This window comes from Pholcus phalangioides, unplaced genomic scaffold (assembly GCF_987345545.1).
Source record: "Pholcus phalangioides strain wild (caught in Gottingen) unplaced genomic scaffold, Ppha-v1.0 ptg000024l_1, whole genome shotgun sequence".
Lineage (NCBI taxonomy): Eukaryota > Metazoa > Arthropoda > Arachnida > Araneae > Pholcidae > Pholcus > Pholcus phalangioides.
Window position 1 is genome coordinate 2316091 of NW_028301616.1, and position 17065 is coordinate 2333155.

At 33.1% G+C, this 17065-nt stretch overlaps 1 protein-coding gene across 3 annotated transcripts in view; it reads left to right on the forward strand.

Moving 5' to 3' along the window:
• Window positions 1–85: 85 nt before the first annotated feature.
• Window positions 86–17065, forward strand: part of LOC149068571 (WD repeat-containing protein 11-like) — a 52081-nt gene continuing 35101 nt past the window's right edge. The window contains exons 1-8 of one of the 3 annotated variants that reach the window (XM_089250382.1): window positions 86–293; window positions 1947–2077; window positions 5471–5540; window positions 10500–10541; window positions 12583–12736; window positions 13302–13475; window positions 14629–14839; window positions 16670–16787. In XM_089250382.1, the coding sequence (XP_089106508.1) occupies window positions 1962–2077; window positions 5471–5540; window positions 10500–10541; window positions 12583–12736; window positions 13302–13475; window positions 14629–14839; window positions 16670–16787 (885 nt within the window). In that variant the 5' untranslated portion in view covers window positions 86–293; window positions 1947–1961. Of the gene's footprint in view, window positions 294–1253; window positions 1273–1946; window positions 2078–5470; window positions 5541–10499; window positions 10542–12582; window positions 12737–13301; window positions 13476–14628; window positions 14840–16669; window positions 16788–17065 lie in introns of those variants that run through there. The other 2 variants (XM_089250383.1, XM_089250384.1) reach the window with 2 other exon arrangements.

Here is a 17065-nt window from a genome sequence, read left to right on the forward strand (position 1 = left end):
ATGTAAAACAAATGACGTCATGTTATTTCAGACGAATCACATACGCGTTTACGTGATGCACAAGTCGATCGGGGCTGAGTGAAGCCAGATTGTGTTAGGAAGTCGGTAGAATTTAAAAGGAGCTTGTGGAAAGCTGATGTGGTTTGTTTATTTTCGTTTTTTTTTCAGGTGTTCAACTGAAATGATGGTGGGCGGAGAAGAAGTTAATTTCTTAGACATTAACACAGACCATGAAGAGATTTTTCCCCGGTGTCTTGTAATTGATCACTGAGTTTCCTTATTGTGCAATTGATGTATGTTTAAGATATATAAATGGAAATTTCATGTTCACTACACACATTTAAAAACTCATCAATGATAATGTCTAGTGACATGTTTACGGGGAGGGGTAAAACCAAAGCTCTGCCTAGATCAGTGAATGTGATCAAACGAGTGACCTATAGAGAATTTGTAAGCATGTGAGTGGACAAAATAGGGACCAGAGTGAGGAACCAAAAAAAGTGACCTAGAGAGTGTTAGATCATGGGAATGAACAAAAAAAGTGACTCGGAGCAAGTGCGTGAGCAATGGAGGAACCTAAAAACATGACCTAGAGTGTGTATGAGCATTGGAGTAACTCAAAACGTGACCTATAGATTGAGAGCATGGGAATGAACAAAAAGTGACCAAGAGCAGTGCATCAACTGCTGGATCACAGGTGGTTCACCGGTTCATTTTTACCCATTTATTTCCAATTAGTCGTGTGTATGACTGGTCTTTCCAGTCACAAACAAAGAAATCAACTAGGTCGCAGAATTTGAAAGGTTGAGAACCACTGACATAGTGCTAGGAATGGTCATTATAACTTGGGGTCGTTATAACGAGCGTCAATTGTAGTACTTTTTATGACACAAGCACCATATCTGCATTATCTTAGACATATATACACTATCTACTCCAACCAAAATTGAGACACATAAGCTTTTCCTTATGCATTTTAAACCGAGTTAAATATTTGCTCATTTAGTTGAAGCATTTGTAGTGAATTTCTCCTGCTTGTGTTACTAGGATAGTAGTTATGAGTCTTTTTTTTTTTTTTTAGGATTAAGCTTGTAAATGCCCTCGGGAACAGCAACACACTTGTTTGAGAAAAGCATCTACGAGAGAACAAACTTTGCATGGATCAGGGCAGTAAATTTAAAGAAGGAATGGTGAAGGAAATTTGACTAGGATGTGAGGAAAGAAGCAAAATTTTTATAGCCCAAGACGGCAAAACTATAAACTCTTCCTCTGGTATTTCTCAACCCCCGTTATTTTTTTGCCATAATTCTAAAAAAAAAACCCATTTGCAAATTCTGTCTGATATTAAAAAAAAATCTTTATTTTGTTGTCTTAATAAAAATAATCTCTGATTTTTTTTCTGTTTTATCGCAATTTATTTGTGCAAATTCATGATGATCATAGGCACTGGAACCTAGGGGCTGAGGCTGTTTGAGCCCCCTCAACAAATTTTATAAGTGGGCTGAGCCAACACCGCCTATAGAACAAGGCCTCCGCACGAAGCTTGTGACGTCAATGAAGAAGTCCATTTCTCCTGTTGCCAATGGATATACTGCAAAAAAAAGGTAAAGATACCGCATGCATCAGCCTGCTGTATCCAATGGCAATAGGTGAAATGGCCTTCTTCACTAACGTCACGAGCTTCGTGCGGAGGCCTTGTTCTATAGGAGGTGTTGGCTGATCCCCCCAATAATTTCCGAGAAAACAATATAATGCACCTTCCCTCTCCTGCATATGCTCTTGAGTCCTGTATATACAGGACAACCAGAGCAACTTTCAGCCCTCCCACTGTTTTCTTCATTTCAGCGCCTCTGATAATGATTAGAATTTTCTGAAATACCTGGATAGTACGTATGATGTTTTTTGGAAGTAGTTATGTTTTATGTGAGCTTCCTTTCATCTTATAGGTTGCATTTTAAACAATGTCTGGTAGTGTCGATTCCATGTCTGAGACAAGAACTCATCCCGTTATTCAGAGGATATCTCCCAGAATTATACCTGGTGTTTTGACTAGTTCCAATAAAGGAGCTTTTGACTGGTATTCAATTTTTATGCTCTCGCTCTCTTGAAGTTTAATATTTGCTACAATTCTATTGAAATATTTTATTGCTATTGGTATTAATTATCAATTATTATTAGCTCAATAAGTCAATCTTTTGTGTTTTCCAATGTGAATTTTTTTTCCACTGCATTTGCACTTTTTTTTTATTTATGTGAGTTAAGCTCGTTTTTCAAGGTTTTTTTTGTTACAATTGACATCATAGAAAAATTAACAAAAAGCCTTTTTATTTGCCTTTTTACATCGGTTCCTTCTGTGATTATATCGGGCAGAGGACTATTAATTACTCTTCTCCAATCAACATCTCTACTTGAAATTCCGATCCAAATCCAACTCTGTTTTTCGAAAATCTATCTATGTGTTTATTATATTATGGTAAAATATCACTGCAAATAAAATTTAGTCTTTTATTTTAGCCTTCAAGCCAGTTCAGGAATTTAAAACAAAAATTTAGTCGAAGGGAATGATTATGGTGACTCATCTTCTAAGAGGTTAAGGCTAACCATAGATATTCAGGAGGCACGATGGCGCAGCAGAAAAAAAATCTCAACCGAGAGAGTGGAGCAGGATATGCAACGTACGGTGATCTGTAAATGGGAACTGCTGCCTGTGTACGTGAACCACGTACTGAGATGTGCGCAGAGGGGTTAAGCATAAAAGTTCATTTCACATATTCTTTACTCTGCCATTACACTTTCTTCAGTAATCTCAATTCAGCAATTTGATAATAAATTCAAAGCATTTCAAACCACTCTTAAAGAACTGAGGGTTTCTCTTGTGTCATGATTTTGACAGATTTCTTCACAGCTCTACAGGCAATATAAAATCAAAACAAGCTACCAAATTTTGCCTTGAGACAGTAAAAAAGCCTCTTATTCTTGGTTAAATGTACAGTATTTCAGTTATGTAAAGAGACAGTATTTCAGTTATTTGTATTTTATTGTGGAAATTAAGGGAATGAAGCTACAGATGCTTGTACAAAATGTCCTATTGCGTACATTAATAACAGTTTAGCTCGCTGGCTGAATGAATACATATCCGTGAAGTCCTGAAGGAACTATCACTCATACTAGAGCTGTTACCAGAGTGGGGGGGGGGGGGGGAATAAAGGCAACTGCCCCGGATGGAAATTTTTTAAGGGAACAAAAACACTATTATAGAATTATCAAATTTTACCATGCTTCTGATTTACCCAGAAAACCTCTCAGATTTTTCAGCCTTATCAAAATCTTCTCGTTGAAAACCAGATTGTTCTGATTTTTCACATCTTTATAGAAAAATTCCTAAAAATCCTCAAATTTTGCTTTGCGAAAAATGAAAAATTCCCAAAGAAAACCCCTCAGCCCTTGCAATCGTAAAGTGGCATGTTTTCTTGAGAAAAGTATGAAAAATTACCAATTGCTGCCAAATATGAATACCAAAACTGAGCAAATGTTCCTCATTATTGCTAAAATCATGAAAAAAAAAATTTTAAACGAGGCACTGTATTACAAATCACCGTGGATTAAAACAAGTTCCACAAAAAAAACCATCTAGCATGACAGATATATCAGATGAATATTCATAGTCATAATAATCAGCTTGATTTCATTGAAGAATAAAAACCTAAGTAGGCTTCATTGAAAATTTGTGAAGAAACAGGAAAATTTTTATATAAAAAAGAGTCGGGGACCTAAATTACAGGAATGTCCTGAGAAGTAAAAAATTTTCAAAGTCATACGGTCAGCCCAAAAAATCCCTAATTTCCCCCCTTTTATTTGTATGATGTTTTTTTTTTTGGTAGCAAAATGTTTTGTCACGTTACAAACTACAGATTTTTTAAGTTTGGGAGTTGGCACCTATGAATCTTCTGTGCCCCTTCCACCCTCACAAAAATCCTAGTTGGCCTGACTCATGCCCCAGATTCCGTATGAGACCAGGTCATGGTTTACAAAGAGTCACAGTGCACTTGTAATGTGGTCAAGGATCTAAATTTATCTAATATTGTTTCCCCACTCTCTCTGGCTGAACTAGGATATAAAGATACTAGGAAGCTGGAGATCTCCAAAATATAGTATATCAAAAATTGTGATCTATGTTGCAGAATTATCTTGGGAAAAATTTTGAGAAAAGAAAGTAAAAAAAAGTTCTCTTCTGTGTTTTCTCTACTATTAATGTGAATTTTTACTAGAGATGGGACAAATATTCGGCCACTATTCGGTATTCGGCCCTTTTGCCGAATATTCAGTTTGGCTGAATAATGCTGAGGTATCAGCTGAATATCTGTAAATCTGAGCATAACAAACTAATTAAAAAAAATTAAATTAATTAGAATTTTTTGTACAAATTAAAAATTTACTGATTATATTTTTATTGTATGGTGTATATCCCTTTCTGTGAAAGAGGTTATATCGGTGAATTTCAAGGATGAGGAAAACACTAAACTGAAAATATAACCCTACTGCAATAAAGTGAATGCGAGTATGAATCACACAAGTTCACGAAATCAAGGATGTACCCAGACAAGTTCTGTAGCTACCGAAAGGGACAAAGAACATCTAAAGGGGGAAAATAAGGGAATAAGTAGTAAATCTTATGATGCATTGCTAGTTAAGAGTAAATAATGGTTGATATTTTCTTAACTAGATGTATAATTGGTAAAAGTGTTTAAAAAAAAAATTGATTCCGTAAGTAATATTACAATATATGATCGTTAAATTTGATTTTCAGTATCATGACAACGAAAATAATAAATTGCATGATTGAAGTTCAATTTTAATCATTTAAAATTTCCCATAATTTTATTTTTAATTAAAACCAGTTTTATTCATAATTGTGATGAATTAAAAAAAAATTGATATTCAGCCACCAAATATTTGGCCAAAATGTTAGCTGAATATTTGCTATTTGATTATTCGGCCAAATCACTATTCATCCCATCCCTAATTTTTACCACAGAAATTTTTTGGTCTGTTGAGGGCTCATTTCAGAACAATGTTACAAAAAATTCTGCTTTGGGCTAGAGATAAACTGTCACTTTTTTCAGAGCTGTCATTATTGTTGCTGCTATGCTTTTGATGTGCTTGTGTTTGGCCTAAAGATTACTCATCTGCATTCTCACTGCATTAGAAGTAATAACGCATTTATTCATCGCCATTTATCTTTAAAAATTTAGATCTACCATTTTATTTAAAAAGTATCTTTCATTCAGACTAGGGTTAAAAGTATTTTGTATATTCAGTATTCATCATGTGTTAGATGGGTAATTGATACCAATCAGATATCAATTTACATAGGCAGTTGAATATCAGATGTAATAATTATATTTTTATCATTACAAAAAGTATTTTTATTTTTATAGAAGGTTAATGTGATTGATTTATATTTCTTTAGGGGCTGGCAATCTTTTATAGCATATGGCTGTCACAATCATGTTGTTATTATTGACACTCAAAATGTTAGGGTAAGAAATCTTGATACATTTATCCTTTTCATACTAACAGCAATGTGTGTGCACATGAGTGGAGATATGGGGGCATTGCCCCCCCCCATAGTCTAAGGTGGAGTCAACTGATCTAGTGTACATATGTATATATGAATTGACATCATCGTCATCAGGCCCCCCCCCCTCCAGCAATAATGACCGTGCCCCCCAGACTTCCAAGTCCATCTCCGCCCATGTGTGTGCATATATGGCACAATGTACAAGTTTAGGCACTTTACGAAGTGGCTGGTCAGTTCCCAGCCACTTCACAAACTGGGGAATGTCTGGAGTCTGGTCAGTGTGGGGGGGGGGGGGAATAGCTGGACTTTTATCATTAAATATATTTTTTCTGACATGGTATAACCTAAAAAAAATCACACAAAACTATAGTACTTAGAAAGTTCCAAAATAATGGAGAGAGTGAGTAAATAGGCTGGAGACAGTAGAAAAAAATCAATTTTCTTCATCAGTCTTACCTACAAGGTGACATCTTTAAAATGTTTCAAAAAAATTAGTGTGGTTCTAATTTAAATATGCACAGAAACATAAAAAAATTGGTGGAATTATTATGGGTCACTAAAAATATGTAAATACATTAATATTTCAAAGGCCAATAGAGGCCAAAAATGAATTTAAAATTTTAAAAACACCCACAACTGTAGTTTAAGAGTGATGTCATTCAAACAACATATGATCTAGTATAGCACGGATAAAGAAAAAGGGGGAAAAAAATAACTAGTGTTTATTTAAAAATGTATACACAGTTAAATCCCATTATAATGAGCTCCAAGAGACAGAAGAAATCACTTCATTAAAACAAAATTTTGTTATAATGGAATTCCAGATTTTTACATTGTTCCCATGTAAACTTATCTGGGGGATTAGAAAAGTGTTCGTTAAAATGAGATTTTCGCTGTAACAGTATTCGTTAAAATGGAATTTGACTGTATATGTATATAAAACAGAGAAGGTGGAGGAAAGAAAGAAAAAGGGAGTGAAAATAATTTTTTTATAGATAAATGGCCAAGAAACCGGAGAGGCGAACTGTTATCATTTTAAATAATTTTTTGTGTCTTCAATAATTGCATTCTGCTGCTAATTTTTTATTTTATGTTTTTTGTGTTTCTGAGTGAGATGAATATACTTAACTGTTTTCATATTTTTTTGAGGACGACACCTTGGGACCCTTTTCTTGTCAGATGAATATAGAAAGTTCAATGGATTTAAATTAATTTTAAATAACCAACATCATTATTAATGCATACTTGCCTCCAACAATAAACAGAATCTATATTTTCCTTTATAGACCATACTGTGTTCATGCACTGTACAACCATTAACCATTGTTTTTATGAAATTTTCATCCAATTTCAGTGGTAGGGATGATGCCACTTTTCACTATTCATACAACTGGATAGTGCGAAGATGAATTTTGGAAAGAAAATTCAACTGCCTCTGCAGAGAATTGAACCACTGTTCTTTCGCAATCTAGGTGAGTGCTCTAACCAATATGCTACAGAAAAAACAATAATTTTTCTTACTTAGAGATATGCTGTAAAGAAAGATGATGATCATTGCTTCTGTAGCATACTGGTTTGCACACTTACCTGGATTTCGAGGAGACTGTTGTTCACTTTCCCACAGAAGCAGTTGAATTTTCTTTCAAAAATTTGTCTTTACATTATTCAGTTCTCTATACCTTGAAACGTCAATGATTCTAAATTTGTGTTTGCATCAAACCAGGGGTGACAACCTTTTTACGAGCCGTGCCACAATCAAGATTATTTTTGATACCACTCTATGAATTCTAATATGCAGACCATATACATTCCATTTTTTGCAGAAATGTTTTTTTCTCTCCGTTCCTGCAAAATATTATTCAGCTGTCTTTTTATTTTTGTAAAAGAGTTTGGTTTGTTACTCTTTTGAGTTATAAATTGTTTCTATTTTTGTCATAAATTTGATTATCGCAATTCAGCTTGTGTATTTACGTATATTGGTAGAGGCTCATCTTACGTACACCATGTTGAGCATAGTCACTGGAACTTGAGGACTCTGGGTGTTTGGCCCCTTTCCCCTAAATTATATTATACAATACATATCCCCTATGCAGCAATCCTGACTCTCGTGCACGTGGAACGCCCAGCAATTGTGTCCAAAGGTAGAAAAACTGAATAGAAACACATTGAATAGAACCTTATCACATAATTATAATTTTAAGAGTGCCTATTGTACTAAATATAGGTTTGGCAGCCTATAAGACTATCATTCATAAGAAAAAGCTTGTTTAAAAGTTGGAGACAATTTCTCTGATTGCAAAATGGAATAGAATTTTTATAATTTTTGGGAAAGCATTCGTGTGCCACTCTACCATGGTGTGCCAATTTTGGAACACAGCATATCAGGCCATGCCGTGGGTTGGCCATCCACTGCATTAAACCAAGAGTGTCCAATTTGCATCATGCATGTAAATTGAGGTAACGCTCCAAGGTACAAATAGTATCATGTAAAGATTTGCTACAAAATTTTCAAAATCTGGTAAAATATTTGAAAGCAGAAGAATTTTCGTGTTATGTTGCTCCGTAAGGAAGAATTACAAATAAACACTTTTTTTTTGAGACAGTAAAACATTTCTTAAACATACAGAAAATCCCATATGGAAGGGATTTCTGGCAATCCTCATGGCAGCAGTGGCAAAAAAGAGTAGTAAACTGTATCTGTAGGAAAAAAGGGGTTAGCCACCGCTATGTTATCCTTTTGCAACAGCAATAATCCACACACTTTTCATTGCATATTATAACAGAATTATATTGTCAATTAACACTGATTGTCAGTACCATGCAGATTGTCCATGATTATCAACTATTGTAAAAGATCTACAAAACCAAGTACTAGCTGGAACTATCTCCGCTGCGGATGCCCTGCCAGCTTTATTCCTGTGGTCTCATGAACGTGTTTCTCAGCAAAAGAAATTTAATTTAAAAAAAAATAGCAAGGTTTTGCAAATATTAAACAATAGGAATTTGCATGCTTGGCATCAATATAGATCTACACCTAGTCAAACTGCTAAAGAACAATACAGAGCTATACGGCTAGGAACTATGTAAATTTCGTTCAGGAGAAAGAGTTTACATCTCTTCGATCTCTGTAAAAATCCAGATCGTAATTTTTTTCCACAGAGATCCTTGCTGCAGACTTCATGTGTCTCAAGACATACAAATGCTATCTGTGAATGGTACCACAATAATGGAAGATTATGAAAAGCCAACATTTTCGCTGACATTTTTTTCTTGTTCATGTTATTATAGTTGTGCTAGCTACGATCACTGTAAACATGGCCTTATGAGTGATCATCCATTCTTTCATAATATGTTGAGCATTCAGACGATAAAAGCCATCATTGCTTCTCTTCCTGGTCGATCATCTCGAGGTCCTAACGAAATACCTAGTTTCTATAAATGCTTTTATGCCTGATATCTCCACTTCTTGGCTCCTTCTTCACATTCTTCTATGACTACGGATCTATTTCATGCTCTTGGGAAACTGCAATTATTAGTTCAGTTTATAAGAATAAAGGCTTCAGGACATATTCAAATAATTATCGCCCTGTATTAACCAATATATCCTGCAAAATTTTTGAGAGATGCATCACCAATCAGTTACTTCCATTTGCCATCAAAATGGGCCTAATCAGTACCTCCTAGAGATAGAAGGCCTCTGCATGGGTTGCCAAGCTCATTTGTAACATCATCAAGACTACCTAGCAAGTTTGCCGCATTTTGAATCACAGCATCCTATTTCATTTCTTCTTATTTTGGTGTAGAATCTTTCTGGTTGAATCACAAATACCACATGGTGATTGGATGTAGGTCATAGAAATTTGCAATTCTGAGCCGATTATTTCTTTCCGCACAACAACGATACTGGCACGAGCAGAGAATTTTTTTCCCTGAATATTTTGTGGGAAAATGGACTACTCGCTGACCTCTGCACGAGCATCGTGCAGAGGCCTTCTATCTCTAGGAGGTGCTCGCCTAATCCCCTCAGTTTAGTTTGACTAATGGAATTTTATATATGTTATGTACGGCATGCCGCAAATGTGATGCATGCATGTTGTTATATGCTTTTGATGTGTATATTCGTCCAACTCTGGAGTTATGTTCACAAGTATGGAGCCCTTACAAAATTAAGAACAAAGCTCCTAGAATAGCCACAGAGGTCCTTTACCTCTGAATAGCTGGCATGAGTGGTTGTTCTTATTGCGAGAGACTTGAATTTCTATGCTTACACTCTCTAGAATGGCATAGAATCACTGCAGATCTGAAGATGTGTTACAAACTAATCCACCAAATGGTTTATTTACTATCAGGCGAACCTTTCTTCAATATCATGGACAGGCGAGTTAATCTATCAAGGCATCACTTCCAAATAAGAATACCAGAAGGGATTGCTTTCCATGGCACAGATACTGTGTGGCAAGCATATGGAAGTCTGCCATCTTAATTTGTATGCGTCTCTTGTGTAAGATTTACTTCTGCTGTTGAAGATTAAGACCTGGCTTCTCATATGTGGATTGTTTTCCCTTCGGACTATTATTTCTGATTATTATTATTTTTTATTATTATCATTATTACTTTATTCATATTAATCATTACTTTTCCAGTGTAAGTGCATTTAATGCCTTATGCAGTTATTGTAAATTGTAAATATATTAAAATGTGTGTGTGTGTTTGTGATAAAATCAATGATATCGCACAATAGTTGTTTGCAGTCTTTATTTTTAAGGTGGAGAAAAAAAAACATATATTGCAATCTCATGTGCAATGTATTGCAGAGTAGAAATAAGATAAAATTAGTTTGAATCAACTTTGTACTTGACTTATATTATGATTGTGAAGGTAACTTTTTGCTCATCTAATAGTTAAAATTTTTTTATAGATATTTCAAACATTACAAAAACATAAAGGAGATGTCATAAAAGTAAGTATCTTCATGCAAATGGTTCTTTTTTTAAAAATTACCAGTCCTGTATACATTTTTAAATTTCTTTCTGATTAATCAATTTATTATTATTTTTTTGCCTCTTCGCACTTTCCTGAACTCTTATTCTCTTTGTAATTTTAGTTTTTTTGTTTTTGCAAAAAATAAATGCTCCAAAATGAAAATCATGCATAAAGAAACAAAAAGTTATACCATAATCAGTGAAGCTACTCAGGATAAAGTATCATCTTTCCCAGGTTTCCAGAACCCTGGTTGTTATATCTTGGAACCGATAGCCTTAAAATCAAGGTTGGGTTTTTGACGTGACAAGTTTCAGCAACTGGTTTAAACCATCAAAAACTCCTAATGAATGCTTTTGGGTAATGTTTTGAGCACAATAGAAAAATAACATGAGAAACTTTTTTTTCATATCGGCGTTTTATGGGCGTTGTATAATATTTTATCATGTGTATATATTGTTTATAATTTGTGTTAATTGCATTTTTAATTGGGTTGCTGTATTTTTGAAATATATGACAACCATATTTTTATGGGCATCTTTTTATCAGCCACCTCGTTGGGCATTTTGTCTGTTGTGGCGTTGTATTTGTATTTATTATGTTTTATTTTTAACCACTAATTTATTACAATAATTAAAACATAATATTAATTATAATTTTCAATTTTGAGTTTTTTGACACAAAAAGAGTAATTAAACTCATTTATTCTCACCTAAAAATTTCATAACTCAGATTGTATAAATTCAGAGTTTTAAAGAATATTTTCAATCAAAGCAGAGCTGGCAAGACTTGATACCCAAAGCTTTGTTTTGTATGTTTATATACATCTTCAGTTGCATTATACAAATGCTATTAAATATACCACATATCATAGTCAAACTTAGTTATTCTTACTGTTTTACAAAGAATAAGTTACAAGAGTTTCTTAAGCATCATATACAATCAGCACTGCCAAATTAAATGACATTCTAGTCCTACAATTTAGTATTTTGATTGCTAGATATATTCTAATGTTATGCACAATGAAGGTATTGTTTTAAGTATCAGCGATTATCTAGATAATTTAAGAATAACAGAAATCAACATTACATATATGGCACAAAAGAATTATTTAAACATTTACCTGTTCTAAAAAGAGTACAGCAGATGTTTATACAGTGGAACATCAGTTAACTAGCTTAATTTGTTTTGCCAATGAATCACTCAAAAAAATGAATCAAAGTTCCCAATAGGAAATAATGGGAATTCAGATGAATTTATGAAGTATTTATTCTTTGTATAACATAGTCACAACACACACTTTGAACATTACATGTAATCAATGTGTGTATTTTGAATGGGAGTTTTTATATTAAAAAGCAATATTTGAAGAAGGATTTTTTGGCATAACAGTTTTTAAACTATGGTTTATATTGTCAAAACTGTCATGTGTAAAAAACCTGCCAACCCTACTTGAAATGAATAAAAATATGCTGAGGGAGGGGGTTTGGAATTAAATTTTTACACTTTCTTTTCTGAAATTTTAAGTAGTGTGCTTGCTAAAGCGCTTCAATAACATCATTGCTGTAATGATGATAATGATGATTGCTTCTTAAAGGAATGATATTATCTATTATAACTGTGAATTAAGGCTGAACGGTATCAATATTGTTGTATAATTTAGGTCAATGATAACAAGCTGGAATCTAAAGTAAGTTAATGAGAGTAGAAACTCTTGTCTCTGAGTAACAATTTTGAAAGTTATAGGGACAGATATTGTGGAGAATCAAAATTAAGTTAACACCAAAATTTAAAAACCATATTTCTTAGAGTACAATGATGATTGGTTTACCCAAAAAACTTGGTTAAATGATATCGAAACAATGCTTTTAATATTTTAGGGATAACTGTGATGATGCTATTAAATGTATGTTGTGTCAAAAAAAATTTTTTCCTGATTATGTCATGAAAGTTTGCATTTATGCAACTTTTGAAATGACTTATGAATTATTTCCATCATTGTAATTGAATTATGATTACAGGTGAAATGGGCAAAAGAATCATACTATCATGATCTCACAAAACCTTATACATTAAAAGTGGCATCAGCGGATAATAATGGGGTCATAATTGTTTGGGATGTTAAAGAAGCTAAAGTGTTATCAACTTTTTTTGATGGATTCAAGCCAGTTCAAGGTACTGTAAAATCTTAATTCTTTGTCTAACCTTTATTGTGTCACATTATCACAGATGAGGTCTGAGACTTTCAAATATAATCTTGACTTATTCTGGAAGTTTATAATATGTAATTTGTATAAAGTGTATGTTTTATAGCAGAACCTCTTTTCTAGGTGTTTGATTAAAATCAGAAATTGAAAATTTTCGTTTGGTAATAAATCCTGTAAGATTCGTGATTGAATTTATGACCAAAGAGTTTGAAATTTATAACTGAAAAAGTACTTGTGTATGTTTTGTTAAAGCAACTTTTGATTTCAGGAAAAATCTTTTGCTTGATATACTTTTTTATGAAACAGATAGCCAGTTGGTATTCATATGTGGAAAATGATATTGACAATCTTTTTGTCAACATATCACATAACATTATTTGTCAACATGAATAAATTTATATTATTCATATTTATATTATTCATATTATTCATATATGAATATGTATATATATATATGATATGTATATATGAATAATTCATATATGACTTTATATTATTCATATATGATATGCTTGTTTGTTATACATTCATAGAAATGGAATGGCTTAATCAGAATGATTCACTGGAGAACATGCTGGTTGCTCTCCATCCTCCATATTCGATAATTTTGTGGAATACTGCAACTGGCAGCAAAATATGGAAGAAATCATACACAGAGACTCTTATATCATTTGCTTTTGATCCTTTTCGACATAACCGCCTGACATGTAAGTGGGCAGATAATAATAATGGGTTATACAGGGCAAAAAGTAAAAGTACTGATATACTTTTTAACTTTTGAATATAGAAACAAACTTCAAATTATAAAAATTAACTTGTAGATTGCTGATATAGGCTTAATTTTGCAAGTGGTTCTATATGTGTTGAATTACATAATTTTTTATAGTGTTCCTTAATTACAACTTAAAATTATTTTTCCTCCGCAAACAGAAAAGTCCTGTGTTTCTAAGTGAAATATTCACATAAATTATTTTAAAATTCATGATTTTTTCACCACTTCTAGCACAACATAAAAAAAATTAATTTTCATTTTCATACATACACTCTTTGTTTTGCAAAATGACAGACATATCTGAAATCTGTATATTATTTGATCATTTTTGTTGCACCACAGTCATTTTCTGCACACAAGGGCTAATTAGACTGGGACCTACAATTTATTGCCGATTCCAAATAGCAGCCTTTTTTTAAATTCTCACTAAGAGGTTGGTATGCTAACCCCTCAGTGTGGGACTCCCTGTGGTAGCAATCTTTTTCTGTAGTCATGTCGCCATTTCGGTTGTACCCCTGTGTCAGGAAAGCTTCTGACAAAGATGAACAGAATATCAAAATTGTGACGTCTCTAAACATCCTTTGGTACTTTAGGCGAGTATTTTTCGACCTGGGCTACTGCGCCCATATATTATTTGAAAACTTTTATAATTGAAATTTAGTTTTGTTGATGAACAGTTTAAAAGTGAAAGGTGTGGAAAGACAACTTTACACCCGTGTGACATGTCTCAAATCAATGTCTTTTTTGAAGGAAAAAATATACAGCCATATCTCTCATATAAAATTTATATTTTCTTTTAACATAATTTTCTGTGTATGTACAATAAAATCTCTCTAAGGCAACCATTTGGTCTTCCATAGCAATGCCAAAGCCTTGCCAAACTTATCATTTTCGTATTTCCAGACATTATGTGTATTTTACTCTTACCCATTTACAACTTCTTTTCCCATTAGTTTTTATTACATAAGTATATCTATTTTGAAATAGGACTTTTAAAGAAATTTTTCTGATTATTAGTTTTGAAAAAAAAATGTTCTTGATTCATCAATAACATTTCTTTCTATGATTGATATGCTTGGTTTTTCCAGTTTTAGCTTCAGACTGCATTTTATTTGTGGATGATTTCAGTCTTACCAAAACCCCTTCAAGCAATGGAAGAAAATTTTATATTGCTAATCCATCAGCCAATCAGCAGTCATCTAGTTCAAGTTCATCTGCAGATGATAGAACATGGCCTATAAATCGCAATATTATACCAAAACGAATAAGGTTTCTGGTGAGAGAAGATTCCAAATCTGTGTAAGTCAATCTGTAATGCAATGCCTTTATTAACTTATAATTCTTGTCAATATATTCCTGTTTCTGAAATCGTATAAGATTTGAAGTTTCCAATGAGAGAAAAAATAACTTTACTTATTTTATTTTTATATTTACATAGTAGATGTTAAGAGTAGATGAAAAGAGGTACCTTTTCATCAACAGTGCCAGGCAATCCAACTGGTTGTGTTGCTAATTGTGTTGGTTGACCACAGAAATCATTGAGACAACCACTAGGACTGCTCTGCACCTTTTTCCCTAACCATATCCTAGTCGTATGAATGACACTCATGGAACATTGATCAGAACTCACAATGACCAATCAAAATAAAGCAGCGCCTGACAGGCTGAAAAGGCACAATTGCAAGCTATTATCATTGGTCGGTCAGTGGTTAAAAAGTCGAACTTGTAGCTATAAAAATTAATCATTGAATTTGATATTCAGCAACACAACTTAGACACCTCCTCATGATGCCAAGCACTAGTGTTGGGAAAATTTTGAGAAAAATTAACTTGTATGATCCTCCCCTTGCCCCGATATTTACCCTGATATTTTGCCCTGATCTCTTTCAGTTGACAACAGTCACAAAAACCTTATGAAGTAAATGCTCTCTATTTTTTGAAATTGCAGGTAATAAGCTCTGTAGAATATCAAATTCGGTAGGCAAGTCACAATTTTGTTATTTGAACTAACTCTATAGCAGTGGTTCCAACCCGGGGGTGTGGGTGAGCATTTTGGGGGTGTGAGATGGAAAAAAAATTACAATATGTTGACTGATATTCAAAAAAATTCAAATGATGATAAAAATACAAAAGTTTCCAACTAGCGATTGTACTTGTTTTCCCATTTCTGTTGAGAAAATATGCTATTATTTAAAACTATTTACCAACTATTTCAGTTTGCTTACATTAGTACCTTGTGTTCTTAGCATGTTGTGCTTAGATTTGATACTGTCGCGAACACATGACTCAGGAAAAACATAAAAAAAATTCAAGTGTCAAACATTAATTTATAGTTGTTACGGTAGGAATGAATAAGTGAACTATTCAATGAATCTTTTTTTCAAAATTTCAAAAAGTTTTAAAAATAGTAAGTTTTTAAGTTTCATTTTTTAATTTTCTATAAAAAGAATTAAACCAAAATTAAATATTAGCCATAGCAGAAAAGGCATCAAACAATAAGTAAAACAATTCATAGAAATTAATTGTTGTATAATTAATGTAATCAATTACAGAAGAAAAACACATTGTCCTAGGGTGGGGGGTGTGGGAAGGCAAGTCACATTGCTCTGGGGTTGCGGGAAGGAAAAAAGGTTGAGAACCACTGCTCTATAGCTTCTTCAGTTTCCAAAACAATGCATGTTGTTTTCTACTTTGGCATTTTCAAAGCTACTTGATGTTTGCTACGTGATGTTTCCATACACAATTGCACCACATGTCTTAATGGTACCATCTTCAATTGTAGCTATGCATTGCAGCAAAGTGTTTGCATACATGAAGGCTTGTAAATGAGATTAGGAAGATGAAAAAAATTAGTGGTGTTTGACTAAAAAATCAGCTCCAAAATTCATTGCTGGTGTTTTTTCAGTAATTGTAGGCAATCAAAATGACAGTGACAAACAATACAAAATACAAGGGATATGGGAAACTTTTTTTGCATGTGACAATTTGTTATGTCTATGTTCGTTATAATCTGACTCAACTGTATAGTAATAATTTTTTAATCATGAAGAGCCTGTTCTTATTGTCACTTTTCAAAAAACAAAAGTTAGTTTATTGATTTTAATCAAAATCTAAATGATCTTGTTTCAGTGTAGATGGGGTGACTTTAAATGACTGTATACAATTGACATATCATAAGTCATATTCTGATCACTTGCTTCTATTGTACCCTCGAGAGATATTGGTTCTTGATTTGGAAATAAATCAGGTGAGAAAAATATTTATTCAGCTTTCGACAATGAAAATGCAATATATGATACAATTTATTTTATACACAAAAAAAAAGTAAGTGGGAAAAAATAATGAACACATTTACTGAGGAAATCAAGATTATATTGTTAGTTTTAACCTTTTCATTTAATTTTTTTCCAATCTTGAATCTCAATTTAATGAATGGGGTGGAATTGTTTTGGGTTGCTGAGGAAATAGATAAATCTGATCTGTGACATTGAATTTTGCTACATTTGTAGGGGGGGGGGGACATGT